Raw genomic sequence first — 27,861 nt, 5'->3', positions numbered from 1 at the left:
GCCAGAAGCTCCCTGTCAGGTGGAAGGAAATTGTTTCCTTTTCGACATCTGTTTATGAACACCTTTGGTTTTTGGCTGTTGTCATGATCACACTTTCCGTTACTTCTGCCCCTGAAGTGACTGTCGTTATAGTTCATAAAGTTTGGTAAAACATTTAACGGCTTTTCTTTGTTGTTCATATTAGTATTTGTGGTGCTCTTAGAAGTGTTGAAGCTTTTCTTTGCTTTCTTCCGCTTTTGGGCCTTTTCTTTGGCTCTTTGCTGTAGTGCACGGCGTTTCTGACGCTTGTCATATTCCGTCCAGTCCGAACGCCAAACTTTTTTAGTTCCAAGTAAACGCCAACCTGCGGTACCAGAGTTTAAATCAGCAGTTTCAGCCAACTCTTGTAATAGGCTTGGCGGTGACTCATTTTCCACAAATCGGGCAGTACCAATGCTAGCGTTATGTTCATTGCAATGAGCAGCCATTTCAATGGTTAGGCTGCTCAACGACTGAACCTCGGTACAGATCTTTTTCAATTCATCAGTCAGATCCACCGTTAACGCCTCAACAGAATCTTCAATATGTTGTTTTGAAGATTTCATTGAAATATCTAAAAGGCCAGTTAAATGGTTTTTTAGAGCAATCAAATCGTTGCTGGGCATATCATTTGTATTTCCTGAATATTTTTCGGCCACACGCGATAATGCCGATACAGTATTTGATACGCTCGACGATGTGCTGCTGTTAATGCACAGCACCGATTCCTTGAGCTGAAGCTCAATTTGGTCAAATAATTCACCCATTGCGCTGAGCTTTTTCAGATCAGCAGCTATTCGAAGATTGGCGTCAGTTTGCGCCCTAATTGAATTAATTAGCTGCTGCTGTTGTTGCAGCACTTTGCGGGTGTCAATGCCGGTTTTCAAATTATGTTGACAATCGTCACATAGAGGTACCATGTAGGACAAGATAAAACACTCTTGGTGCCGTTGTACTCCAATGCACGCCGCGTGGTAGTTTTTGGAGCAAAACTCGCACTTCCATAGGAACCGATCGTCACTGATATTACAGGTTTTCACACTACACTGCATTTTTGCCGGTCGCGCGCGATGTTTGTCAATAAAAAAAATAAATAAAAATAATTACGGAGCACTTAAAAAACACGTCTACCTCCGACGAATGACTGAACTGAACTTTTTCGTAATAGAAATTTCCTGGACTTCCCTGGGCATAGAGTATAATCGTACCTGCCACACGAAATACCAATGCGAAAATTGCATCTTGGGCAAAGAAAGCTTTCAGTTAATAACTGTGGAAGTGCTCATAAGAACACTAAGCTGAGAAGCAGGCTCTGTCCGGGGAAGACGTAATGCCGAAAAAAAAAGAAGGTACCTTCCATTAAAAATATAGAAAATTTAGAAACTTCTTTTGAAATAATGATCTAGACTCTAAAAAGAGACCTGCTATTAGTCCTGCTGATCTAACTTCCGAAGTAGTTCCAAATAGTACGGCTTGTGATACGAAATCAGTAAAATGTCTACAAGAGTTCTCAGAGTATCGTACACTTGTAATCACGATTGTGTAATTTATTCCGGTTAAATTAAATACCTCTGCGGCCTTACTTTCGCCAACCTCCCTACATAAAACTATCCCCATCTTGCTCCCCCGCCGCCGCCGTCAGTTGCCCATCCTTCAGCAGGTTCGGATTCTTTCGCAGCTTGTCCTCCAGCCACTCCTTGGGGTGTCTCTTCTTCCTATGAGACGCCCGATTTGCCGACGAGTTGAACGTCCGGTCGCAGAAATCGCACTGGTAGAGCGTTTCCCCGGTGTGCGACGCCATGTGCTCCTTGAGCGAGAACTTGCGCTTGAAGGTTTTGCCGCACACGGAACAGCTGCAGTCTCCGCGCCGGTGTTGGGCCTTGTGGTACCGCAGGGCCATCACGTTTTTGCACTCCTGGCCGCAGATGTCGCACGTTTGGGTACCGGAGTGGAGCAGCACGTGCTTCCGGTAGTTTTGCTTGTAGACCCTGGGGAAGGAGGAAAATTTCATCAGTTGCACGGCGATTTCGCTTCCCTCGATCTCGATTTGATATCGATCCCATTTTTATTTGATGCTGATTCAGTTTTGGTTTGATTTTGATTCAAGTTCTTTTCAGTCTTGATTCGATTTAGATTCAATTTCAATTTGTTTTCATTCAGTTTCGATTGAAATGCAATTTAATTTGTTTTGATTCGACTCTTTTTTTTTCGATTCGATTTCAATTTTTAATCGACTTCGATTTAGATTCGTTTTAATTTATATTGAATTTAAATTCGAAATTTTCAATCGAATACGGTTCAATTTCGTTTGAATTTTTAATTGGATTCTGATTATTTTTCGACTCGAAACATAATTGGCATCGAATATATATATTTCGGAATCGGATCGACTGGAAATCGACATTGCTCGGAATCAAAATCAATTCGACATCAAACTGAAATCAAATCGAAATTGAGCCATCCAAAATCGAAACGGAATCGAGAAAGCATAGACATGAAGTAGAATGGTAATCAAAACCAATCAAATTTGAATCGAATTGCATCGAATTCCGAACCGATTCTAATTCTGAATTAATTTCGTTTCAATTTCGATTGATTTATTTTCGTTTCAATTTTGCGTTTATTTCGATTTCGATGTCGATTCAATTAAGGTGCCAATCGATTTCGATTCGTTCTCGTCTCAGTTTTGAATCTATTTTTATTTCATTTTGTTCAATATTGATTCGATAAATTTTTATTTAGATTTAATTTTGTTTCAATTCTGCTCAGTTTTTAATTCGATTTTGATTAATTTTCGTTTTGATTTCGTTTCAATTTTGATTTAATTTCGATTTGATTTTTATTCAATTGAATCAATTTCGATTCAATTCTCGATTATGTAGCAATTTATTCGTTACAATTTCGATGCAATTTAGAATTTATTTAATTTCAATTTGATTTTTAATCGAAACCTCAGAAAAGTTAACAAACTTAATTTATCAATCCTACGTATATTGCAGACGAAATTCTACACGTTCCGCTCTAAGCCAACTCAATTTTTCCCTTTTAAAACATTTAATTTTAGGATTTATAAAACGGCGAAAGTAAGATTTTAAACTATCGCAAACTAATCATTATTTTCGTCGCTCCGCTGTATGGAGAGACAAAGTGACTTAAACAAATTAAAACAAAACACTACACTCAAAGCTGGGAGGGAGGCACAGATACTACACACGAAATATAGAACAACGTTTGTTTGAACTGCAAGATAACTCCAGCTTGCCAACAACAATCAAGGCAGGCTTGGTGAAAATCACTAGTTTTCTTTTGTTGTGTACTTTCGATCTTTCCTGACAAACATGAAAAAAGGGCCACAGTTTTCTATGCACTAAATATTTATTTTCATTGGAAAAAGTAAAACGATGCGTTTTTTCAATGCTTTATATTCAATCAGATTGAAAGGTGCTCACGTGACATTACTTGCATTGTGTGCATGAATTGATTTTCATTCGATTTTCGTCACTTTTGATGAAATGCGAAAATGTGTTTTAATCAATTACGCGCTTTTTCCATGTTAGTCCAATGTTTGAGATCTGGGCTCACAGTGACAGTTCGTGACAGCGAAATCCCGGCTCACTATGACGTACATAAATTTTGTATTGGTTTCTCCCTCCCAGACTCAAAGTAATCCATACGTCGATGCTACGTGAAAAAATACGTAAGCGGCATAACATATTCATTCCGTTAAGTTTTCCTGTCGAAGGTAATTTTCACCGGACAACGGATGAATGTGAAATAAAACACTGGTATCTTGTATCGCATCTATCCGCAGGCCCTACGTAAAAAAACAGGTACCTACTTTCCGAGTTCTGTACTGCGACAGAATGGGAGTTCATTTGTTCATTCCTGACTACCTACGATTCACGTAAATGCTACGTGAAAAGTAGGATGGAAAAAACTACGTATGTTTCCACGTAGCTTTGACGTTTGGATTATTTTGAGTGTACCTAAGTCGATTTTACACTGGTACAAAAACGCCTTGAGTAACTGAATGAAACGGCTTATCGTTTTGTCATACATTTTTTGTATGAAACGATAGGAACTACTCAGTGTTTTAACGCGAGCTGATTGCATGCTACATTTAAGCAATGTACACGGTAAAAAAATGTTAGTAAGGGGATTTATTTTAAAACAGTTTTAGAAGACAGATTTTGATTCTTCTTAATTAACTTTCTCAAAACCGTATGGAAGTTACTTTGTTTTTTTTTTCGATTCGACTTTGACTTATTTCATCAGTTCATGTGAATGTCGTTTGGTTTCAAATCGATACATTCTTATTTTTATTTAACTTTGATTAGTTTTCAATTCAATTTTGACTCGACTTCGAGTCGGTATCGATTCGAATTAGACTCAATTCTATTTCCATCTGTCTCGATTCAATTTTGATTTGATTGCGATTTGTTTCAATTACGATTTTATTAAATTTCTATTTGATTTTGATTCGATGTTGTTTTGATTTCGATTCATTTTTGGTCCAAATCAGATCGACATTGAAATGACATCGATACAAAGTCGAACCAAAATGATTTTTGAATAAAACAAATTCGGTTTCGAATATTATTCGGTATTGATTCAATTGCGATTCAGTTTCGTATAAATCAGGATTCTATAAATCAGGAATCTGAATGAAATAAGATTTTGTTTTGGTTTCTATTTGATTTTAATTCATATTCTGATTAAATTTTGATTCTGATTTGATTCACATTAAATTTATTTTCAATTTGATTTTGATTTGATTTGTTATAAATTTATTTTCGATACAATTTAGAAACAAATTCGGTTAAAGTTTCGATTCAATTTTTAAATAATATGAAAAAAAAACTGGATGATATAGCTTTTCTTTTGCGAAAGAAACACGTGGAAATTCACTGCAAAACTATTTAGTAATAAAATATTTGTCGTAAATCATAGGCTAATAGAATAAGTTTAAAAAAATGAAAATTTTCATAGTTTTTTAAATTATTATTATAACTAATATTTTTTAATTGTCATAAATCGCTAGAACCAAAAAAATAGGGATGTTCACAAATAAAATCAAAAATCAAAACTTCCAAATATAAGAAAATGATTACCTAAAACGTAAAAGCAAGTTAGCATAGCAAAAACAAATTGAATGGATTTGTATCAAACTCGAATTGAATTAAAATTAAATTTGACATTGAATTTAATGGCACTGGCCACGATCACAGGCCAGGAAGAAGAATTCCTGGAGCAATTCCCCGGAGGAAGTTTAGGACGAAATCCACGGAGAAATTTCTGAAGAAAATACATACCCGAAGGGATTCCTAGAGGGAATCCCTGGAGCAATTCCTGAACGAAATCTTCGGAGGAATTCTTGTTAGACACATCAGAGGAACTACGGTAAAATTCCTGGAAGAGCTCCTGGCGATTTCTGTAGGAGGACTTTGTTGAGGAATCTTCAGATGTATTCCCGTAGAAATTCGTGGTGGAATCCTTGGACGAATTCCTGTAGAAATTCTTAAAGTATAACCTGATGATTCCTGGAGGTGTCTCTGAATGAATTGCTGGAGAATTACTATCCCGCCTTGCTTCTTAAATCACTCTCAAATTTCACTTCATAGACTATCAAGCTTCCCATAGGAGTAAACATTATTTAAAAAATAAAAACAGCAGCGATTGAATATTTAATGTTCCTTTTTTAACTTGCCTCAAATGATTAGAAACCACAGATGGTGGCTGTCTGAGGGGAAAATCCGAACTGGTAAACAAACGTGTGTTAAACCACATTTGGAACAGCTCAAATCTTGGTTCAAATACGACGAGAAATGGACCAGGCAGCCTGTTAAAAAAAAGACCAGAAAAATTGTATAAAATAAAATTGAAACATAATTTGCAACTCTGATGCAAGCTCCAATTTTTAACATGGTCAAAAAATTTGGAAAACCGGTGAAGCTACATTCGTCATTATGAAATTAGTGATAGTGACGGTGCTAGCAATGATATCTTAATAACAGGCATTGTGGAATTCGTTCTCAATTGATAAATAGCAGCTTTGAAAGCGAGCCCCAAAAAGAAAGCGATGATAAAATCCATTTTTATAGCTTGTTTTTTATTGGAGGTAAGTGTTTTACTCAGAGCTGGGAATGGTAATAGTAGTAAGCTTGAGTTTTTCGAAAATCACGTGGCTCTTCTAATACAGTAGTTTGATATTGTGAATCTCATCAAGTAGCCTATGTTGGGTACGTGAATTTTCTGAATCAGTAGTGTCATTGAAGGCCGTAAATGCGGGAAATGCAGCGGGAAATAGAACATTTTTCTACAGTAGTTTTGAGTTGCCCTTAGCAACGGGTGTTTTGCTATTTTCAAGGCATTTACCTACAGCAGCGATACGAATGAGTTTCACTGGCTCCGCTGACTGTGATTTGCTACGCTTGCCTACTGTAGTGTGAATTTCAGAACTTTTCACAGCTCTGGTTTTACTTCACTGGCATGATTAGCAAACCCCGAACATCCTATACCATAGTTTCCCAAACTTTGGGTCGCGGCCCCAGGTAATGATTATCTCTGGTGGGCCGCGAAAAAAAAACTTATTTCGTATTTGTTTATACCTTTTGAATGTCTCCAAAATTTTTGTCAACTGGTTTGAAATTATGCATTACAATCTCACTCGTAAAGGGCGAACACGAAATTATTGCGACACCGAAAATGTCATGACAATTTTCTTATAATGTTTAGAATCAAACCAAAATTTTAGGGTAGTTTTATGCATATATTTACAGTGTCATCCGGTACCAGTTTCTCAGTTTTTTTTACATTTTCTTAACATGTCCTTCTCGTCTTTGACTGTCTTATTGCTCTTCCAAAATTCCTGCTTCATTATTGTCCAGTACTGCTCCACCGGGCGCAGCTCCGGACAGTTTGGCGGATTCATATCCTTTGGAACAAAATGGACAGAATTGGCCTCATACCACTCCAGGACACTTTTAGAATAGTGGCATGATGCCAAATCTGGCCAAAATAACGGAGCTTCGTCGTGCTGCTGCAAGAACAGCAAAAGGCGCTTCTCGAGGCACTCAGATTTGTAGATCTCGCCATTTACTGTGCCCTTTGTTACGAAAGGCTCACTCCTCAGTCCGCAAGAGCAGATGGCCTGCCAAATGAGATATTTGGAAGCGAACTTCGACATTTTCTTCTTCTTAAATTTGTCGTCCACATCGAATTTGCTCTTGCCGGTGAAAACCTCCAACCCCGGAATTTGCTTAAAATCTGCTTTTATATACGTTTCGTCGTCCATCTTCTTGTAGAGCTTCCGTGTCCGAGTATAAGCCGTAGATTGTTACCGCTCATCGCGGTTTGGGAAGTTCTGTACCTTGTATGTATGTAGTCCAGCTCTCTTCTTTGCATTCTGGACGTAGCTCTGCGACATGCCAATCTTTTTAGCCAAATCACGGCTTGAAACGTTGGGATTTGCTTTAATCATCCGTAAAACACCTATCCCCAACGGTAAACAAGCGAGAAAAATGGATTTTATAATCGCTCTCTTTGGGGCTCCCGTTCACTGCTCGTATTCATCAGACTTGTTACAGCATGCGATACATTGCCGATCATGAACCGCAACAGATGGGATGTTTCCCCTCGCTTGCTTTGATCGTGCTTCAAAATAAGATTAGAGCGAATTTTGCAATGCCTGCAAGTGAATAGTGAAGTGTGTAAAACAACTTTTCCCACCTATTACCGTAACCTTCTGAGACAGATCGCAACAGTAGGATTATGTTCTCTTTCTTATCTTAAATCCAATTTAAAGCTTTGAACACTATTCAGAGTACAGCCAGCACTATCGAAAAAAAAAAGATTGACATTGAATTTAACCCTCTATTGGGTGTTAGAGATTTTATCGGTGTTTGACAATAATAAAAATTTGCATTATTATTGAAAATATTTTTTTTTCATTTCGTGTAACTAACGGAAAAATCGATTTGAAATTATTTCATTTAAACTAGGCTCTTCTTCTGTGATAGATCGTTGCACGCCTGACCTAACCTCGAAACTCCATATAAAAAAAATGTCAACAATTCCAGCAGTGAATGTCAACTCCATATAAAAAAATCTAAACAATTCCAGCAGTGAATGTCAAAGAGCAGGACAGTCAATTGAGCGTGATGAAAGAGGGACAAAGAAGGAGAATTTATCGTGACGTCACCATGCACTCTTCTATAGATTGATTGTAGAAAAATATAAAATGTACACGTTAAATTAGATCCAGGCATTTGTAGGCATTTATAAGGTAATACATTTTTTCTAACATTTTTCAAAAAAATGAAAATGTTTCAAAATTCGTATAAAACACTCCTAATATGCGTTAAATGGCTCAAGGTTTAATCCAAAAATAAAATCATTTTGATTTCCAAACTAAGAAAAAATACACGAAATTCCAAAAGGTACCCCGTCTAAAGGTGGGGTTGGGTATTAGAGGGTTAATGGAATCCTAATGGAAATCAAAATAGAAATTGTATCAGAATCTAATCTAAATCGATTAAACATTGAAATCTAATCGAAATTACATAGAAATATGATTGAAATCGAATTAAAATAAAATCAAATTTGAATCAAATCGAATTAAAAGGAAATCAAGAAACATAGCGAAATCGAAAGATACCGTAAAATGGGGCGAATAGAAACACTTTCCGACATGTTTGAATGTGTACAACTTAAACCGTGCGGATAAAAACCAATTTTATTAGCCTTAAATATGGGTCGCATCTTCCTTTGCTAAGACCCCAATTGCTGTTAAAAAATAAAAATGATATCGTACAAAGATTTATGAAAATGTTGTATGTTTCTATTCACCCCGCAATGGGGCGAATAGAAACACTGTTCAGTAAATATCAATACTTTTTTTCATTTTAATGGAAAAATAATCACATTTTTAAGTACATCTAGAAGAAATATCAACATGTATTTACTTAATGAAGAAAAAATATAAAATTTTTAAAATTAAATTCAATTTTCGATCATTTTTGAAATCAGCAAAAATGGCGGATGTTTCAAGCTATCAAAAATGATTGAGATTTAAATATTTTCTTCTCAATTTTTTAATGAGAAATGTGGCAAAATTTTTAATTTGATAATAGTCTAGCGGTACTCTGTTGCTATTCAACTAATGGAAAAAAAGTATTTCAGTAGGTTTTTAAAGGTTATCATTACAAAATATTCACATTTTTAACTGAAGGTCGCTTTGTTTCTATTCGCCCCACTTTTTCTATTCGCCCCGTTTTACGGTAGTGAATCGAAGTCGTTCCAAAATTGATAAATCCGAAATCGAGCAATTGAATAGAAATAATAGAATTGTAATGGTATTGAAATCGTGTCTCAATGGAATCAAAAAGTTTTCAAAATTGGATCGAATCAAATTGAATCAATTCAAAAATGAATCGAGTGTCCGATGATCCGTCGTGTACGGCATTATTGTTTCATCTGAAAAATGACCCTCAATTGATTCATAACTGTGAAGCGACTTAAGTTTAACAGAATCTGCCCTCTAGCAAACTAATTCAGGGAACCTACCATATACTGCAAACACTGCACTGCAATCGCTCCTCCGGTGGCTTGTCCTTCTTCGCCTCCTCATCGTGGGACGCCAAATGCGACGAGTACGAAGACAACGCCTGAAAGCCCCGGGCGCAAATGTGGCACACAAAGTGACACTCCTTGGTATGGACCAGCCGTTCGTGTTGCTTCAGCATCGACTCGAACGCATAGAATTTATCGCAATGTGCGCACTGGAAGTTCTTCTCGCTCATCTTGCGGTGGTACTTTTCGTGCACGTGCAAAAACTGCTTCCGCGAGAACGCTTTCGGACACATGCTGCACTGGAACGTTTTGGCCTCCTCCTGGACGTGGCGCATCCCCATGTGTCTGCTGAAAGCCAGGCTGTGCTTGAACTGCTTCGGACAGATGTCGCACCGGAACTGGGAGGGATCCTGGTGGTACAGGATGTGGTCGATTATCCGAGGCTTCCGGGTGAACTTGTGACCGCAGCAGTAGACAGCCGCGTGTACACCGTGAGCCGCCTGAGAATGCTTAAGGAAGTCCTGATAGGAGCTGTGCTTTACACTGCACACGTGACATTCCAGGCTTATGTTGGCCAGGATGAAGGCTTCGTCTTTGATCGCTTTCTTCGCCTCATCGGCATCCGTTTCGTCACCTTCCTCAATGTCGTTGCTGGCCGAGTCATTTTGAGCCTCAGAATGGCACCGCTTCCGGTGAGCCACTACCAAGCTCTTCAGGGCGAATTTCTTGGGACACGATTCGCACTGGAACGTCTTCTCGGCAGCATGTTTGATGTCCACGTGACTCTTCAAGGCCTCCGAACTGGGACAGCGTTTGTCACACTGGTCGCACTGGAACTGGTTCGGGTTCAGGTGCACCTGAATGTGGTCGTAAAATCTACCCCGTTGGCAGAATTTCTTCCCGCAGCACAGGACGGTTGTCTGCTTCTTGTGGGCCTTCTTGGAGTGCGTCTGCAGGCGGTCAAATGTGGGGAACTTGACCGCGCAGAAGCTGCACTCCAGAGTAACGTGCTTCGCTGCGTACTTATCGACCTTGGCCAGTATATCCGCCCTCAGGGTGGTGGGCTTCTTGCGAACCGATTTCTTCCTAACGACCTTTTCCTGTTCGGATTCATTGTCCTTATCACTGGGACAATCCCTGTCGGATTCCTCACTGTTCTCGTCTTTTGTTACCTCATCATCCATTTCTTCAACCTTACTCTCTTTCGTCCCTTTATCCTCCACTTCCTCACTCTCATTCTTAATCTCCGCGCTCAAACTTTCGACCACCTCTTGTTCCTGTTTGATTTCCAACATTTGAATGGGATGACCACTCCCCTGGGAATGGATCTTTTCAATTTCGCAGTAAAACTGATGAAACTCGTCGATTTTCCCCCAGCATAACTGGCAAAGGACGGCGTTGCTGCTTTCATCCTCCTGCGAAAATAAAGCGGGGCATTTAGTTAACTACCTATCTACATGAATTACGATGGATTTCTGAGTTATCTTACGTTGAACCAGAAATGTTTGGCCAGTGCACTGTGAGCAGCTCCGGAACTGCCGATCGGAATCGACTCGTTGGGCGCAGTGCCTCGCGTACACGTTAGGCAGATAGGCGGCATTTTTACGTTGTGGTGCTTCGGAACTAATACTCTAGGTTCACATTTGAGTCATAATTCACGAGAAATAATGTAGAAATTTCCTGCAAATCCAGGAAAAAAATGATCACAATCAAATGAAACGCAAACAACAATAAGCTGCGAGTAACTCAGCCTGAGTTTGACAGTTTGAATTCGGACGTCAAAACCAATGTCATATATAACAGGTCCGGCTCTTAGTATGTGTTTGCTTGTATTAGTCACGAAAAAGATGTAAACAAACGATCAGCTGATGGTGACGACAAGGCTGCGAAAAATTTTGTTCGCAGTTTCCTCAACGTGACGTCATCTTCGGCTGCTTCGTGAACTTTCGGCTCGCCGAAGTTGGCATTGCACAACTACCACTTCAAAACTGATGTTATCACAAATACTGATTTGATGTTCGCCCGCACCTCTAAATACCCCACATCGCGTCAAAACGGTTTTGCGGTGAACTTCCCCGAATATCATTTTCCCGAAAGATGTTTCCCGGAATATTTATTTGAAACATTTTGCAATAGGGTCCTAAAGCCCTGTCCCAATTTTAGTGCCAAACGCTTTAGGCCAAAAACACATGTTTACTCAATATTCTTGGTTTAAGCACAAAAAACTTTTTTTTAGATTTTGTCACATCCTTTGGCTTAAACTCAAATTTTGGGTGTATTTTGTTTTCCGTGTCCCTTACGAAATGTCAGATAGGAACAACCCCAGTGGTCGAACTAAAACCCCTGTGGTGTTTTTGTCGACTAAGCGAACGTCGAACATGATCAAAAGTGTCAAGGTTCATTTATGGCCCAAATTTTTAAATTCAAGTTTAAACATGATATACACGCAGACAAATTTTGTTGTATAATCTACCGAATCCATGGTAGAATTAAGAACTGCACCAACGATTTTCAATCGACTACATTAATCTGTTAACTCTACCAAAACATAGTCAACATCACTACACAAGAAAATTTCTTCTGTTGATTTAACAAGAGTTGTAGTATTTTTGACTAAAAACATTCTAGATTTGAGAAGTTTAACATCATACTTTTGACCACACTGTGTTGTACGGTGGGTGTCACGGATTGAAATACAATGCTTTGTTGTGGATGCTACTATGGACATTGTCAAATTTACTGCACTGCTCAGTGATTTTCACCAGATTATAGTAAATTTAACAGATTTTTGTAGTCGGTTGAAAATCGTTGGCGCAGTTCTTAATCCTACCATGGATTCGGTAGATTATACAACAAAATTTGTTTGCGTGTAGCCATTATTTGAGCGTGAAAAATTGCTAAAGTAGTCACAGTAACATGCTTTTTCGTGTTATTAAATAAAAACAAGATTTCATTAAAAATTTTATAACGCTCAAGGGGGTGGGTGGATGTCCTCGTGATGTTACGGCTCATACAAAATTTATAAAATAGTCATAGAAAAAGTGTTACGAGGGGGTGGGTGGGTGTCAAAAATGGCTATTTTTAGCGTTATGAAATTTATGAACAAACCCTACACGGAGAAAATGGAAAACTCTTGTTAGCATAATATATATTATATTTTTAACTTAATTTACTTTTAATCATTGCATTGAATAAACAATATACTTTGCGATAATATGTTTTATACATTCGTAGTCATTTTGAGAATTTATTATTACCTGAGCTTTTTGGATACCCGAATTTATTCTTGAGACTTTGCCAAATCAGCAATCAGCGATTCAGACATTTTGTTTTAGCAAGTCCTCATGTTTTCGAGCCAAGTGATTGTGAATTACAAAAATAATGTTGGTTTTCACGGATTCATAAAACATATCATGAAAGATGCCGTATCAGCCTGAACGTGTCACTCTCGGTAAGTTTTTTTTCTGTATTCAGCGGTTCCGCGATTGCACTTATCGCAGTATTTTTGTTTATTTAGAATCCTATCCAAAACTTCCGGCCGTTGGATTTGGAGTTCAGTGCAGCGCTGGAAACGAAATAACAAGATCTTCTCAGCTGGCAGATCCTTGGGAAGAACTAAGCAGTGGATGTAAATGGACCGGAATTATTTCATTTTGCTGGGGTCAATTAAGCGCCAACAAGTCCAAAAAGTTGAGAAAGTTGAGTGGGGCCCAGATAGCCGTAGCGGTAAACGCGCAGCTATTCAGCAAGACCAAGCTGAGGGTCGTGGGTTCGAATCCCACCGGTCGAGGATCTTTTCGGGTTGGAAATTTTCTCGACTCCCAGGGCATAGAGTATCATCGTACCTGCCACACGATATCCAAATGTAAAAATGGTCAATTGGGTCCTAAAGCCCTGTCCCAATTTTAGTATCAAACGCTTAAGTTTAGGGCAAAAACACATGTTTACTCAATTTTTAAATGATTTTCATTTGTTTAAGTCCAAAAAACATTTTTTCATGATTTTTGAGATTTTGTCCCACCTTTTGGTTTAAACTCAAATTTTGGGTATATTTTGTTTTCCGTGTCCCTGCTGAAATGTCAGATAGGAACAACCCCAGTGTTAAAACTATATGCCCTGTGGCATTTTTGTCGAAACTGTGAATGTCAAACTTGATCACAAGCGTCAAGGTTCATATTTGGAATCATTTTTAAAATTGAAGTTTAAAAATGTTATAGCCGTTATTTGAGTTAGAAAAAATGCTAAAGTAGTTTCAAAAACATGCTCTTTCGTATTATTAAATAAAAACAAGAATTCATTAAACATTTTAGGACCCAATTGGCAAAGAAAGCTCTCAGTTAATAACTGTGGAAGTGCTCGTAAGAACACTAAGCTGAGAAGCAGGCTTTGTCCCAGTTGGGACGTTACGCCAGAAAGAAGAAGAAGAAGTCCAAAAAGTTGCGGCGGCTTCTCACCGTTTCATTGCCGTGGTTATGAATAGGGTCCTAAAGCCCTGTCCCAATTTTAGTGCCAAACGCTTAAGTTTAGGCCAAAAACACATGTTTACTCAATTTTCTAATGTTTTCCGTTGGTTTAAGCCCAAAAAACATTTTTTTAGATTTTGTCACATCCTTTGGCTTAAACTCAAATTTTGGGTGTATTTTGTTTTCCGTGTCCCTTACGAAATGTCAAATAGGAACAACCCCAGTGGTCGAACTAAAACCCCTGTGGTGTTTTTGTCGACTAAGCGAACGTCAAACATGATCAAAAGTGTCAAGGTTCATTTATGAACCAAATTTTTAAATTAAAGTTCAAACATGATATAGCCATTATTTGAGCGGGAAAAATTGCTAAAGTAGTTAGAGTAGCATGCTCTTTCGTGTTATTAAATAAAAACAAGATTTAATTAAAAATTTTAGGACCCAATTCAGAAAAATAACGACGAGCGACACGACATGAGGCAACTTATGAAAGTGATTAAAACGTATTTTTGAACAAAAACATTGTTTTCTTTAGATTTAGTTTGTTTTGGTTTGGTTTTTTTTTTCAGGATAAAAACATTGTTTATCAGATTTGTTGAATTATTATTTTTTATTATTCGAAAGGCTTATGTTCGTTATAAGCATGCTCATATATAATTACCGTTTATACTAGCAATGCATATTGCTTTTTAATTCTTTCCAATGAGTGAATAGATCAAATATGGTTTTAGAATGGTATATAACTTATCTAGTATTTTATTTTCTTAGCGTGTAGGCAAATATACTTAATGCGCCACCATCATAGAGGTCGCTGGGGAATAATGAAAGAAATGTCACTGAAAATGTTTGTTTACGTCCAAAATTCAATTTTTCAACCCAAAAATTGGTTAATAATCAATCGATTATTGAACTATTTTCCATTGGCATAATCATTTGGAACCATTAATCTTTCGATACAAATTTAACGATCAACGCTCCGTCATCGTAATCATCGTCATCATCGAAACTTCAATAGCAGTTTTTCTGTTCAAAACTGAAAAGTATTCGATGAAAATGTGTTCACTGTGTTTCGGTTGGAGAATAGAATACAGTGAACACATTGTCCTGTAAACATTCTTGATTTTGAACGAAAAAACTGCTTTTCAAAATTCCGAAATCAATGATGGATCCCCCTTAACCACGAACAAAGAATCCGGAAGTTTTTAACCTATTTTGCCAAACACCAATTTTCCAATTTTATCCCACTAATCGTACACGAGCACTGACTGGATCTGTACATTTTCGTTAGAAAACAAGTTTATTATGTTTTTCAATGCTCTCTGATCGTCTACAAAATAACTATTCCGGGAAAAAGTGTAAATTGTGTGCTTCTTCCTATGCTGCACACGGTGCGTTCTCAACCCAACCTCTTTTTTGAAGGTTCTTCTACTAGCCACCAGATTCCGGAGTGATCGTTTAGCTTTGAAAATCGATAGTGCAGTGTGAATAGACAATCAAGTTACAATTGGGTCCTAAAATGTTCAATGAAATCTTGTTTTTATTTAATGACACGAAAGAGCATGTTACTGTAACTATTTTAGCATTTTTTCCCACTCAAATAACGGCTATATCATATTTAAACTTTATTTCAAAAATTGGGACCATAAATGAACCTTGACACTTGTGATCATGTTTGACGTTCTCTTAATCGACAAAAACACCACAGGGCTTTCAGTTTTAACACCGGGGTTGTTCCTGTCTGACATTTTGGAAGGGACACGGAAAGCAAAATACACCCAAAATTTAAGTTTAAGCCAAGGAATGTGACAAAATCTAAAAAAATGTTTTTTTGACTTAAACAAACGAAAAACATTAAAAAATTGAGTAAACATGTGTTTTTAGCCTAAACTTAAGCGTTTGGCACTAAAATTGGTACATGGCTTTAGGACCCTATTTCAACGCTATATTTTCTTGAATTGTGTACATTTTGTCAGTTTCGCCTAGTTCGCAAATCTTTCTAAAACTGTTTCGCATCTTGATTTTTTTAGAAGTGTGAATATCCATGTTTTCAAAAACTTACAGTGGCTTAATTACATGTTCGTACCGGATACTGACATCACATCAAGTAAGTAATTTGTCTAAATTGACTTTTGTGTCTACGACCTTCAGGTATTTTCAAAAACACTGGTTAAGCCGTATTAGATATGACAACCCTAGTTGAGTAAAATTGAGCGGCGGTCTCTCTATCGTAAATGTGACGAGATACGACCACGTCGAAAACCGGACCTATACTAACAATCTAATTGAGCCAACGTTGGCTTATCTGGCTTATGAGTAGTGTGGTACAAACAAGGCAACAGTGCGACGCTAAAAATAAAATCTCTCACTGTTGTTCGTAGGCACGCTTACACTCAGAAATAAAAATAGTCACAAAATTACTAAAGTTTATGCATTAATGACTATTTTCTATCTGCCTCTCTTTCATTCTGCTGTGAATTTCTACACTAAATGTTGTTTCGCCTGTGTTGAAGCATCGCAAAGCTTTGACAAATAGAAATAAAATTCCCTGCAGAATGAAAGAGAGGCAGTTATAAAATAGTCATAAATTACTAAAATTAAGTCATTCTGTGACTAGCCGTGTTTCTGAGTTTAGGAGAGTAGAATTGGGCATCTCAGAGAGCCGAAGTAGGTGTAGGGTTGTGAAGGAGAAAATGGGGTCATGACGGACTTTGACTTCAGCTTGGCCGATTGCGCTGCAGAATCGTTACCCGTTCTGTGGCGTAGTTGGTTAACGCGCCCAGTCTAGCGTATTGGGAGTCGTGGGATCGAAGCCCACCAGAATGGTTCTATTATTTTGCACAATTTTACATCTCAATTTGTCCAAATTGACTCTTTGTGTCTACGACCTTCAGGTATTTTCAAGTAAGTAATGTTATGACCGGACTCAACGGTAGAGACCGGCCAGATATGCACGCATACGGAGTACACAATAGACGGTGTGCGATATGACCGAGTATAAAAAACGGTACGCGCGCATTCGTAGTCAGTAATAAACTGAATAGATTTATTTCTTTCTATTGTCACGCCGCCACTAAACCGGATCGCGCCGCGCTTCAACTCGCCGCCTTTTGAAATCAGTTTTTTAGTGTGGCGCTGCATTCTTACGATGTTTATGAAAACAACGCACTATTCACATATTAGCTGCGACGATCGTGGCCCGAGAAACCAATAATTTTAAATAAGTGTTGGTCTTGATTTCTATCGGATGCATATATGCATTATGATAATACTATGGCTGAGCCAGCAACCAGCATAACCCGATAGGGTGGTCTCCACAGTTCTCCCCCTTTTAGATGAACTATACTGCCGTGAATCGCAAGTCAGTCCCATCTGCATTTTCGTCAAAAATGAGTTGAGTTCAGTCAGGTCCGTCGCACTCGGGCTCAGATTGGGTACCACTTCTAGTACTGCATTCGGTCCCTCGGTAGTGCAAAAGGTACCCAAGTTTGACACATCGCAGTACATTTTTCACGGCATTCTAGATTACCTTATGAGCCATACAATTTTGGGCATTTGCAAGGGACATGAAGGTCTTTAATTTGTCTTTGGTTCAGTTTTCAACATATATTACAATACTCTTTCAGCTGCCCTAATGAGATAAAGAAATTTGTTCGGAAAAAGTAGGAAAAAACAGCAAGTCAAATTGTCTCATAATGAAAAGTAATCGCATATCAGTTCCACTATAGATTTCCGCACCGTGTAACACTAAAATGAACCGTGTTTTTATTATCTTGATATTTTTCTCAGAAAGATATCTTAGTAAAGAGCAAATTGTGAGAGTTTCATTGAGATTGGAACATGTTACAGTCCTCTGGAATTTTTTGAATATTCGTATGAAAAACGAGTTTGGAAACTTCATACTTCATTTTCTCAATGCCTACTTTTTACAGATGGGACTGACTTGCGATTCACGGCAGTATACACAACACCGAAATTCACACTAAACACTCAATAGTTTCTGAAACAACGTGGATATTTCTCGAACACAGCAAAACAGTACTGCTGTAAACAGTGGGTAAAACATACTACCGAAAACGAACAAACAATCAAACAAATAAACTCTGATTCGAAATCAGTAGTAAACATATTTGCTGTCTCTCCCGCATAGAAAGTCACAGTTTGCCTTACGTTCAAAACAGTATATCTCTTTTAACTGTTAATGTCAATGTATCACGAACAGTTGCTTCGATGTCGAACAATGCGAAACCTATAACTTTTAACAATAAAACACATTTTGAGTAATCCATACCAAACAGCAAGGTTGCGTATCATCACAACGAAGCGAAAATCGCTGTGTTGCTCCATCGTCGGAGATGGAGAAGTACTACAAGGTAGCAGTTCTCTTTTCGTACGCAAGAGCTTCTCTCTCGCGAAAGGGAAACCATCATTCTGTTTTTTGCATCTTTCACATTCTCCCGCTGCTCTTTGAGTTACCGCCGTTGGCGAACCGAACATGCGTCACTCAGCGTGCTGCTCGTTATTGCATGATTTTTACTATGACCGATCTACCCGATGACTCCTTATGGAAGAGTTCCGTTTGTCAGGAGTGCAATTTACCACTCGCGACGAGCGTTCACTGCGATGCGGCTGGTCGTTCGAATGGTTATAGGTTTGAGGCGTTAAATAAGAAGTCAACCAAATGATGTCTGTATGATATGCTGTAAATTTGTTAGTAGAAAATTGGGATGAAATTTTTATCACAGAACAACACATTTCATGGTAAATTTTGTTATACCTTGAAGATAGAAGGGCCGGGAAATAAAACGCCAGGTGAATTCGTTTCCGTTTTGAAAATTTTTATTCAGCAACAGTTCCACAAAAATTGGTTTCTTTATACACTTATAGCAGTGAAGTGACAATGTGGGGTGGTAAGGGGACGGACCTGATATAGTGGTTAGAACACACGCCTCTCACGCCAACTTATATTGATTTGAACAACCGATACCATCGAATTACATACATTACATTCGTTACCGCCGTTTTTCTTGCCAAGATCGAAACGGCTCGGTTTACTGTATTCCCTAGATATAAAGTACATTCTCAAAATGGGTGGTAAGTCATTTAGCCTGATGTCGTTTGGCATAAGGCCATATGTCATGAAGTATATTGGAATAAAGGTCATTTTTCGTAATAGTCGTTTGGCGTAAAGAGTCTAAAAAAACAGTTTTTTTTATGTGGAATTCATTTCCACGTTTCTCTTGAACTCCACTGACGATTTCAGGCTTATTTTGGTATGAATTGGTACAAAAAAGATACCTCATCTCACAATCCTATTCTTTAAAATTATTTAAGGTATGCTTCGGCTTATTTAGTATGCACGGAGATAGGACTCAACTCAATGTTGGGTTGTTTCAACGCAATTCCGTAGTTGATCCCAATTACTCAGTTTTGGCTAACTTTCCAAGGTCCCAACTAGGTAGCCTTTAATTCCATTAGAAAAATATTCTCAATTTTGTGTTAATTTACCGCAAAATTGAGTTTTTACAACCCAAGCTTGAAAAAAGTTTGTTTTGCTCAAATTTGGCTTACTGGGCCAAAGTATCCCTATCGGAAGAAAGAGAATTTTAGGTTTAAGTATCATCGATATACTTAATTTTGGGTAACGTAAAATCAAAATTTAGGTAAACTATTTATCTACGTGTAAACTGTCCTCGTAATTATAGCTATGGAAGGTTTTAATCTGATTTTTTTTATTTCAAACAAACATGAATTGTTCTCTCGAGCTGTTATGCTGCAAACATTATGGTCGGATTTTGTTAAATATTTTAATTATACACATTCCTTCTTTTATCACATTCAGTATTGTATTCGTATATCGTAACTGTAGTGATCGAAAAGACTTAACCGATTTTCTCTTTGGATAATCACTCGAAGCACAGTCGATTGTTGGATTTCCCAATGCATTATGAATAAATTGTGGTCTTTATTTAACTTCCTTTTGAAATAATGGTGACAAATTTACCTGTCCAGTTTATTAGCAAAACAAACTAAATGAAAGAAACCGATAACTTCAGCTACTCCAATGGTTTTAAACATCACATTCGATGTTTTAAGTTTCTTTATGTTGCAATATTTTTGGCGGTCCGTCTTTTACTGTTTAAATTATATATTTTGCCTTTTGTCAAACACAGACTGTTCTTTGTTGTAAAATACCTAGTTAAGCTTTGTTGTTAATTTTCATCTTTTTAATATTGTTGGTCTATAATTTCTTTCAAGGCTAGAAAGCAAAAAATAAATAAAAACGATACGGAAAAATCCTGACCGTCAAAGCTTTTATAAAATTTTGCATTTATAGTGCATTTATCTTTCGATAAATATGTGTCATCAAATAAGTAAGTTCCATTATCACTGAAAACGATGCAAATATTTAGATATTTCACTTGCCTGGGGTATGTTTTCCTGAAACCTTTGAAAAACACTTTGTCCAGTCTGTCTGAACACCGATCAAATAATTTTTAAATAAGTTAAATATTATGTTTTGATCTGGTGGTGATTTAAGGACATATAGTAAAGAATCCCTGACATGGCATGGAAGATGGTTTCCTGACGCATACAGGCACATTCATCCAGCGGTTTTCTCTTTTTCTCATATTACCAACTTACCAGTGATTAATTACAGCCAAATTGCTAAAACACTGTAATAACTATATCACCTTTTCATTTTCATTCCATTGTCATTTTCAACACACACGACGACTATTTCGGTGCTTGTTTACACTAATCCACTGGCAAACGAAGGACATTTTTCACTAAATTTCCTAGTTTCTGCTAAAGGTAGTCCGTTCAGCAGGATTTACTTTCACTTATTGTATATTTAAGAACACGTACTAGATAATTTCTGGTAGATATAACTTAAAACTTAACAAAACCGTGGTCAAAACAATCACGATGTTAGAATATTTCACTTTTTTTATTTTTCTAATTTTTGATCGCTTTCGTTGTTGCAGTGTTGTCAGTGTCGTTGGAAGGTATGTAATACATCCAGCAGTTTGAAAGCGAATTGAAAATAAACGCCAATCACATATATAAAATGAACATCAATTGCTGGCAACGATGTACATTTGATTTAAATTTCACTACTACCCGGAAACAAGAGAATAAAGTTGTGCCTACCACTACATTTACATTACAATTTGTGGATTCAACGGAGTTTCACCTTAATAACTCATTATGAAAAACGACCATTATGCCAAACGACCTTATGCCAAATAGTCGTATGTCAAACGACTTTATGTGAAGAGAGATATATTCCACAAAACTTGCTGTCCTTTTCAATCTTCCAATAACACGGCCTTGCAATAAAATCCTGGCTGCGCTACTGTTTATCCTGAGTGTAAAATGATCAAACAATAAGGGAGGAAATATAATAGAAATTGAAATTGAAATTTGTAACAAATGCCATAGTGCAGTGTAGGAGTCTCAAAAACGCTGGTCAAGAAAGAGTCATCATGATTGCTATCGAGGTTGCTACGGTGCATGCAGTGGCGCGGGAAGTGGGTAGGACAGGTAGGACATGTCCTACGCACAAAAACGCCTGGGTAGGACAGCCAAAGGGTAATTGTCCTACCCATGATTTAACAAACAAAAAATAAAATAATGCTTTAGAAATTTTCATAGCGATCTTATCAGAATTCAGGGTCCCTTACAAGGATGTCTCCAGTAATTGTTCTAGATATTTCTCTAACCTATTCTCCAACAAATTATTCCAGCGATTTTTCAAAGGATGCTTACAAGAATTTGCTCCAGGAAATCCATGAGTACTCCAAAGCTATTTCATTGATTATTTCCAAATTTTCTAGAATTTCGTCCGGATATTGTTTTACTAATCATTCAAACGAATTCACCAGTAGTTACTCTAAGAGATGTTCCAATGATTTCTACAGTATATTTTGCGAGAAAGTTTATTGAAGAGTGTTTGAAAATATAGCTTAAGGATTTTTTTCAAGAAGCCCTGCGAGAATATTTCCGCCTGTTCATGTCATGTCATCCTCCCGAATTTCCAAAATTCCTAGATGGGTCTTTTGAACAAATCTATTTGTTTCTTCTGGGAATTTTCCAGCATTTCATCCAAATACTCATGCCATTTTACAAAAAAAAAAAAGAAAAAAAAATTCCATGCAGATTATTCAAATTTTCTCGCCAGTTTACACTACAGCAATTTCTCCCAATAATTCCTCCGATAATTCCTAAACAAATTTTTATGGAGATTTTGTCCAATATTTTTAGAAAAAAAACCTGTGAGATATTTGTTAAGAAAAACTTACACAAGTCTTCAGAGGTTATTCTAGTATTTTCCACAGAAATACCTCTCGGATTTATTTTCCAGAAAAAATCCTAGGCATTTCCATGAAGACATTCCTTCAAGAAATCTTTTAAAAAATGTAAAACCTTCTTGAGAAAATCTGAAAAAATCACTGGAGGAATTTTTGTAGAAATTTTTGACGGAATCTCTGGAGCAATTGATGAGGGTATATAAAGCCTAGTTTAGAATATTAAAGAAAATCCCTAGAAATTTCTGGAGAAGTAATTTATTGAATTTTAGAAGATGTTTTGATCGGGAATCTTGGGGATCCCAGGGAAATCGATGAATAAGTCGCTGGATAAAATCTTTAAAAAGTTAGGACTTTCTTGAAAAATGTCTCAAATGTTGAAATTCAGATGATATATGAAATTATCTTTGGAGAAATTCCATTTCTGTGGTACTCCTTGGGAAAATTGGCATTCTTGAGGTATACTTGAAGTATCCTGTTATTGAAGAAATTCCCTAGGAAAATTCGTAGAGAAATTCCTTGGAAAATAATCACTAAATGAACTCTTTTAAACATTTCAAGAGTATTATCTGATCATATGGGCAAATACATGAATATATTTCTGATGAAATGTCGCTAGAACGCATGGAAACAGTACAATTTTTCCATTCAACTCAGAACCGAGCAAAAAGTCACTTACACCCCTTAGCGTTTGAGCCTCATCGAATAAAGTGAACTTCAATTTCAAGCGCTAAAATTTTTCTTAACTTCACTGTCCACAAAATATTTGCCAACGTTTGTCCTACCCATGGCTTCGAACGTGGACGCGCCTCTGGGTGCATGGTTCACACTGGTACCCCCTCCTACCCCCTATTTAATCATTTTTCATACTAATAATCAAGGAAATACCCATTTTGACGCATTTCACCGATAGAATTTTTGTTTTCTTCCGATTATGAAAATATGGCCCATATATTGATCTCTAGCGAGAAAATAATCCGATGTGTGACTAATAAAAGATTGATGTGAAAAGTAGGACTCAGTATGCCTCATACTGGTTTAACATAATGCTGACTTCTCTCCGCTACCTCTTTGAAACGGTGTGCTGTGCACTGATTAAATTCAGACATTTGTTTAGCAGAACCTGTTGAACAAATTGGAGTTTTAGAGGCTAACATTATAATATTATAGAGTGCGGAGCACGCTATGTCTGAGTCAGACGATTATAAAAATCTAATGTACATCGAATTTTTTCTCGCTAGAGATCAGTATTTGGTCTATTTTTTCACGATAGGAAGGTTTCAAAATATTCTATCGGTAAAGTTGTTTCCATTCATTTTGTATGGGCTGAAAAGCGTCTAAAAACGGGATTTCCATGGGGTTTAGCATGAAAAATCACTAAAAAGTGAATAAAAAAACCACCAGTGGAATATTTTAAAACCTTTTGATTATGAAATTACAACCCAAACACTGTGCTCTAGTGAGAAAAAAAACCGATGTACGTTCGATTTTTATAATCGAACGGTTTAGACATAGCGTGCGGAGTTGATAAAATTGCGGGATCGCATCGGTTTGGTTTCCTCACCGTACTTATTTGTCATCTCATGTTGAACAAGTGCGGTGAAGACACTAAATCCGACTAGGCGTAATCCCGCACGTTTAATCACAAACCAGCATTTCTACCCACACGCAACGTGCGCAACGCGCTATCCTTCATTCCACGGCAGCAACAATTTTTCTTTCCAAGATCCTACGACTCGCGGCGAGCGTAGTCAACACTCGCAGTGAGCTTTCATTGCTGCTTGCACTCTTCCCCGATCGCAACATTCCCCGAAGAGTTGTTAGAATCGAGCCAGACTGAGTGGCAAAATGCGCAAACACTCTCCCCGCCGAAGGCTCTCACAAGCCTCCCGACGATGCTATCGGTTCATTCATTCGGGAATAATGCTTTGCTCTCGTTTTTCCGAACGCGTTCATAAGCGGCAAGCGATTTCGAGTCGCACGAGGCGAGTATCAGTAACCTTGCCAAACAGTGACAAAATATTTTAGTGTTCAAATGTAGTTGAACAATACGAAAATCGTTTTTTTAGAAATGGTAGTAATGTAGCCTTACATTCAGCCAAATGGTACATTTTAAAATTTTCTAAACACACAAACACATGAACATTTCACCACAGACAAACAGACGTCACACTCTCATCATTGTGCATCGACCACCTTTTTAACGGTCGATTAAAAAATATGGTAGGTGGCCAATCCACCACCTGCAGCACTCGCATCGTTTTTGTTCGCGTTTGACGTTTACACACTACCGCCATCTGTTGGCCTGTCGGCCTAACGAACTAGTTTTAGCATTGGGCGTACATGTCCTCGTGACTATGATTTTGATCGAGATTTGTTCTAAGTGTTACCCCGCATAGAAAAATACAATTTGCTGCACATTTCAAACAGTAAGTTTCTTTAAACTGTTATGGTAAGTGTATCACAAGCAGTTGCTATTTCATTGAACAATATGAAGCCTTAAGATAGGAACTGTTAAAAATTGTTAAAGTAAACTATCCTAAACAGTGACGTAACACTATAATGTGTAGATATTGTTGAACTATATAGGCATGTTTTGTTCTTTTATATGAGTAACAACTCATGTATGTGCATTTTACTATATAAGACTTCATTGCAACAGTTTGGCGAACGGTCGCCGATACACGCTTTAAAAAATATAGGTGGCAGTAAGTGAAATAACAACAATACTTTCATTTTTAGAAAAGATGCACTTTATACACGACGACATTTGCATAACTGTGTTAATCATAATTTATTAATATAATACGAGAAAACAAATTTTTTTTTTTCGATGATTGTGCGTAAGTTTTTGATCACTGAGTATATTATTTTTTAGCGTGCATTTTTCTGTGCCTCTTTCGAGACCGTGAAAAAAACAACAACCAGAACCTCGGTCGCGAAAAGTTTGTTCCGTTTTTTCCTTCAAGGATGCAGAAAAACAGCGATGGGACATTGTGCGGCCTACGGCTTGAGGAAACAGGTAAGTTGGTGAACGTAAGTCATGAATGCAGCGTTATTGATTACGTTTTTCTTTTTCAGTTCAACGAACCGTTCAACAAAAGGAGAATTGAAGACCCGGCTACCGTTTGGGCCACAAGAAAAATACGCATCAAAAACGATTTCAAACCACGTCCGTAGAAACATCGTAAGTAAAATTTAGAATTGATATTGTTAATTTGAATGGTAAAACTGGCTATCCTTTTATGTTGCAGTTCCTGTTACACCGACGGACTTGTACCCCGGCAGCAGCATCACCAGAACACCATCTAAGATATAATCCCGATCCTTGCTTACTCATTCCGGGAGGGCCAATAGACGACCGACGATTTTTTGTAATTTTCGAGCTTCGGAATGCTCAACGGGAACGAGCAGGACGGATAATGAAAATTCTGATTTAAGCTCAAGTTTTGTGTTTATAAATAATATAACATAATGAAATACAGAAAAAAAGGTTAAACTTGTTGAAATTATTTCTTATTCAATTTGTTCGAAAATCATTCTTATAATATAAACATTTAAGTACAGTACCGCATACGGTTCAAATACCGTAACAAACCATATTTCAATAATTACACATACATTACCCGTTTGCATTCCAATCATATAGGTCAACTATTCCATAGCTATTTCCAATACAGTGATTTGTGTGGAAGAGTGGACAATATATCCATCATTTGGCAAACTGTAAACGAAAAATTTTGTTCGGAGAAATCGACGTTTTTAAATGGTTACATAACTTAACCGCCTATTCCCCATATTGTGATTTTCCCGGTTACTGTTCACCAAATTGTAAAAACCGTTTTCGGTGGTGTCGGTTTATTGTTATATTTGATGTTTAACGAAATTATTGATATATTGTTGCAAATTGTTGTGCACAGTATGGGATACAGTACGAATATAGTTCTTGATTATGCGGGACGTCTGTTTGTCTGTGATTTCACTATACAATACTTTAATGCAACAGTTTGGCAAACAGTTACACGGGTTGGTATTTGTGAGCAACATGCTCACACAATTTCATCTTTTTCGACACTTTCAAATAATTACACCCTGCTGTGTACAAATGTGTAGTTTTTACAGAGCCTTTATTATAATTCAGATATTTGAACTAAAACAGATGACCTGAGAACAATATATGTTTTTAAATATTTCACTTTAATCAATTAAGTTGTTTAAAAATTTGAAGCCATTTTTCTTTTTTTTATTCTTGGTGTGCTTTGCAAAAGTTCTACAGCCTCTGTGTTAATTTTTTTAAGTGTGCAAGTTTTCGTTCAAGTGTGTCTTGTTTACTTTCTGATACCGAAAGTGAAAAAAAACTGTTGCAGAAAAAAAAATGCAAGAAGCCAATATTCAGAGAAGCCGGTATCCCGAAAAGCCCGTATCCAGATTGCAGGAAATCTTTCGACCTCCAGCGGCTTTAGGAGAGTTCACAACGTAATTCTCGCGTAACATTACTAAAGGACCTATCTAACATTGAGAGGCTCTCTTTGTTTACTTTCTCTTTCATTAATAACTGAGTCACATTAATCTCTTCTGTTGCGTTTTTTGTATGAAACGCTAGTCAAGGAAATTGACTTTCGATCTATAGTGAAAACTTCCCAAAATCTTTAGTGTTCCACTGTTATAATCGAAAGAGAACGAGAGAGGAGAGAATCTCTCATTTGTACATAGGTCCTTTAGTAATGTTCCGCGAGAATTCACTCTGGCTCAAAACAACCGGCCGTTTTCATCGAACCAAGAGCGGTCGCCCCATCAGATGGTCAAGGATAATCGTCATCCGGTAAGTGTTTGCGCAACTTTTCTGAATAAAAAGGAATAACGTAAATAACGTAGCAAACATTTGTTTCTTTCGTTTCTTTCAGGATGAAAAGACTTATCCACCTCTAAATAGCTTCATCCCAAGATGCTGACGATGGTAGCTGCTAAATGCTGTTACGGCTCATTACCGTTCACAAGAAGGAAACCGACAAATTGTGCCTAGAGCGAAGTTTCTTATCAGTATAAATATATCTGTGATGTTTTGTGACAAGATTGATAATAATTTTGTCTTTTGAAGTCAGCTGATTCATAAATTGTGAGTGATTTAACTGCGTGGGGTGACTGTATTTAAATAATAAACGCATTTGTATTTTTCTCTTATTGTATGAAAGCATCTGAACAGAATAGTATATGGTTGAGAAACAATAACGGACCTTAAATAAATTATTCCTCATACATTATTAAATTCAAGTAAATCTTATAGGTTAACTATTTCATCACTGTTTGGTTTACAGTGAATTTAAAAATAAATGGATAATATATCGGTCGCTTGACAAATTGTAAACGAAAAATTTTGTTCGGAGAAATCGGTGTTTTTGAATGGTTAGGGTTCATTCATAAATTTCATAACGCTAAAAATGGTCATTTTCGACACCCACCCACATCCTCGTAACACTTTTTGTATGAAGATTTTTAAAATTTTG

The 27,861-nt window shown here is 37.2% G+C and overlaps 1 protein-coding gene and 1 long non-coding RNA gene across 2 annotated transcripts; one reads left to right on the top strand and one right to left on the bottom strand.

Moving 5' to 3' along the window:
- Positions 1-1,525: 1,525 nt before the first annotated feature.
- On the bottom strand, positions 1,526-11,620 carry LOC5570754 (transcription factor grauzone). The gene is made up of 3 exons (XM_001659289.2): positions 11,078-11,620; positions 9,583-11,003; positions 1,526-2,006 (listed from the first exon to the last, which is right to left on the bottom strand). The coding sequence occupies exons 1-3, from the start codon at positions 11,186-11,188 to the stop codon at positions 1,616-1,618; spliced, it is 1,923 nt and encodes a 640-aa protein (XP_001659339.1). The 5' UTR covers positions 11,189-11,620; the 3' UTR covers positions 1,526-1,615.
- Positions 11,621-25,191: 13,571 nt separating this feature from the next.
- Positions 25,192-25,837, top strand: LOC110674427. The gene is made up of 3 exons (XR_002498854.1): positions 25,192-25,379; positions 25,439-25,544; positions 25,612-25,837. It is a non-coding gene; the product is annotated as an uncharacterized LOC110674427 (long non-coding RNA).
- Positions 25,838-27,861: the final 2,024 nt, after the last annotated feature.

Source organism: Aedes aegypti, chromosome 1 (assembly GCF_002204515.2).
Source record: "Aedes aegypti strain LVP_AGWG chromosome 1, AaegL5.0 Primary Assembly, whole genome shotgun sequence".
NCBI lineage: Eukaryota > Metazoa > Arthropoda > Insecta > Diptera > Culicidae > Aedes > Aedes aegypti.
Note: the sequence above shows the minus strand (reverse complement) of the source record. Positions and strands in the feature narration are given on the sequence as shown.

What these genes read in the sequence shown, in the direction of transcription:
- LOC5570754 (XM_001659289.2), bottom strand. Translation starts at nt 11,188, where the DNA reads ATGCCGCCTATCTGCCTAACGTGTACGCGAGGCACTGCGCCCAACGAG. An exon ending in CCAAACATTTCTGGTTCAAC is followed by an intron (nt 11,004 to 11,077) that starts GTAAGATAACTC and finishes TTATTTTCGCAG; the next exon opens with GAGGATGAAAGCAGCAACGC. An exon ending in TGCAGTGTTTGCAGTATATG is followed by an intron (nt 2,007 to 9,582) that starts GTAGGTTCCCTG and finishes CTCCTTCCCCAG; the next exon opens with GGTCTACAAGCAAAACTACC.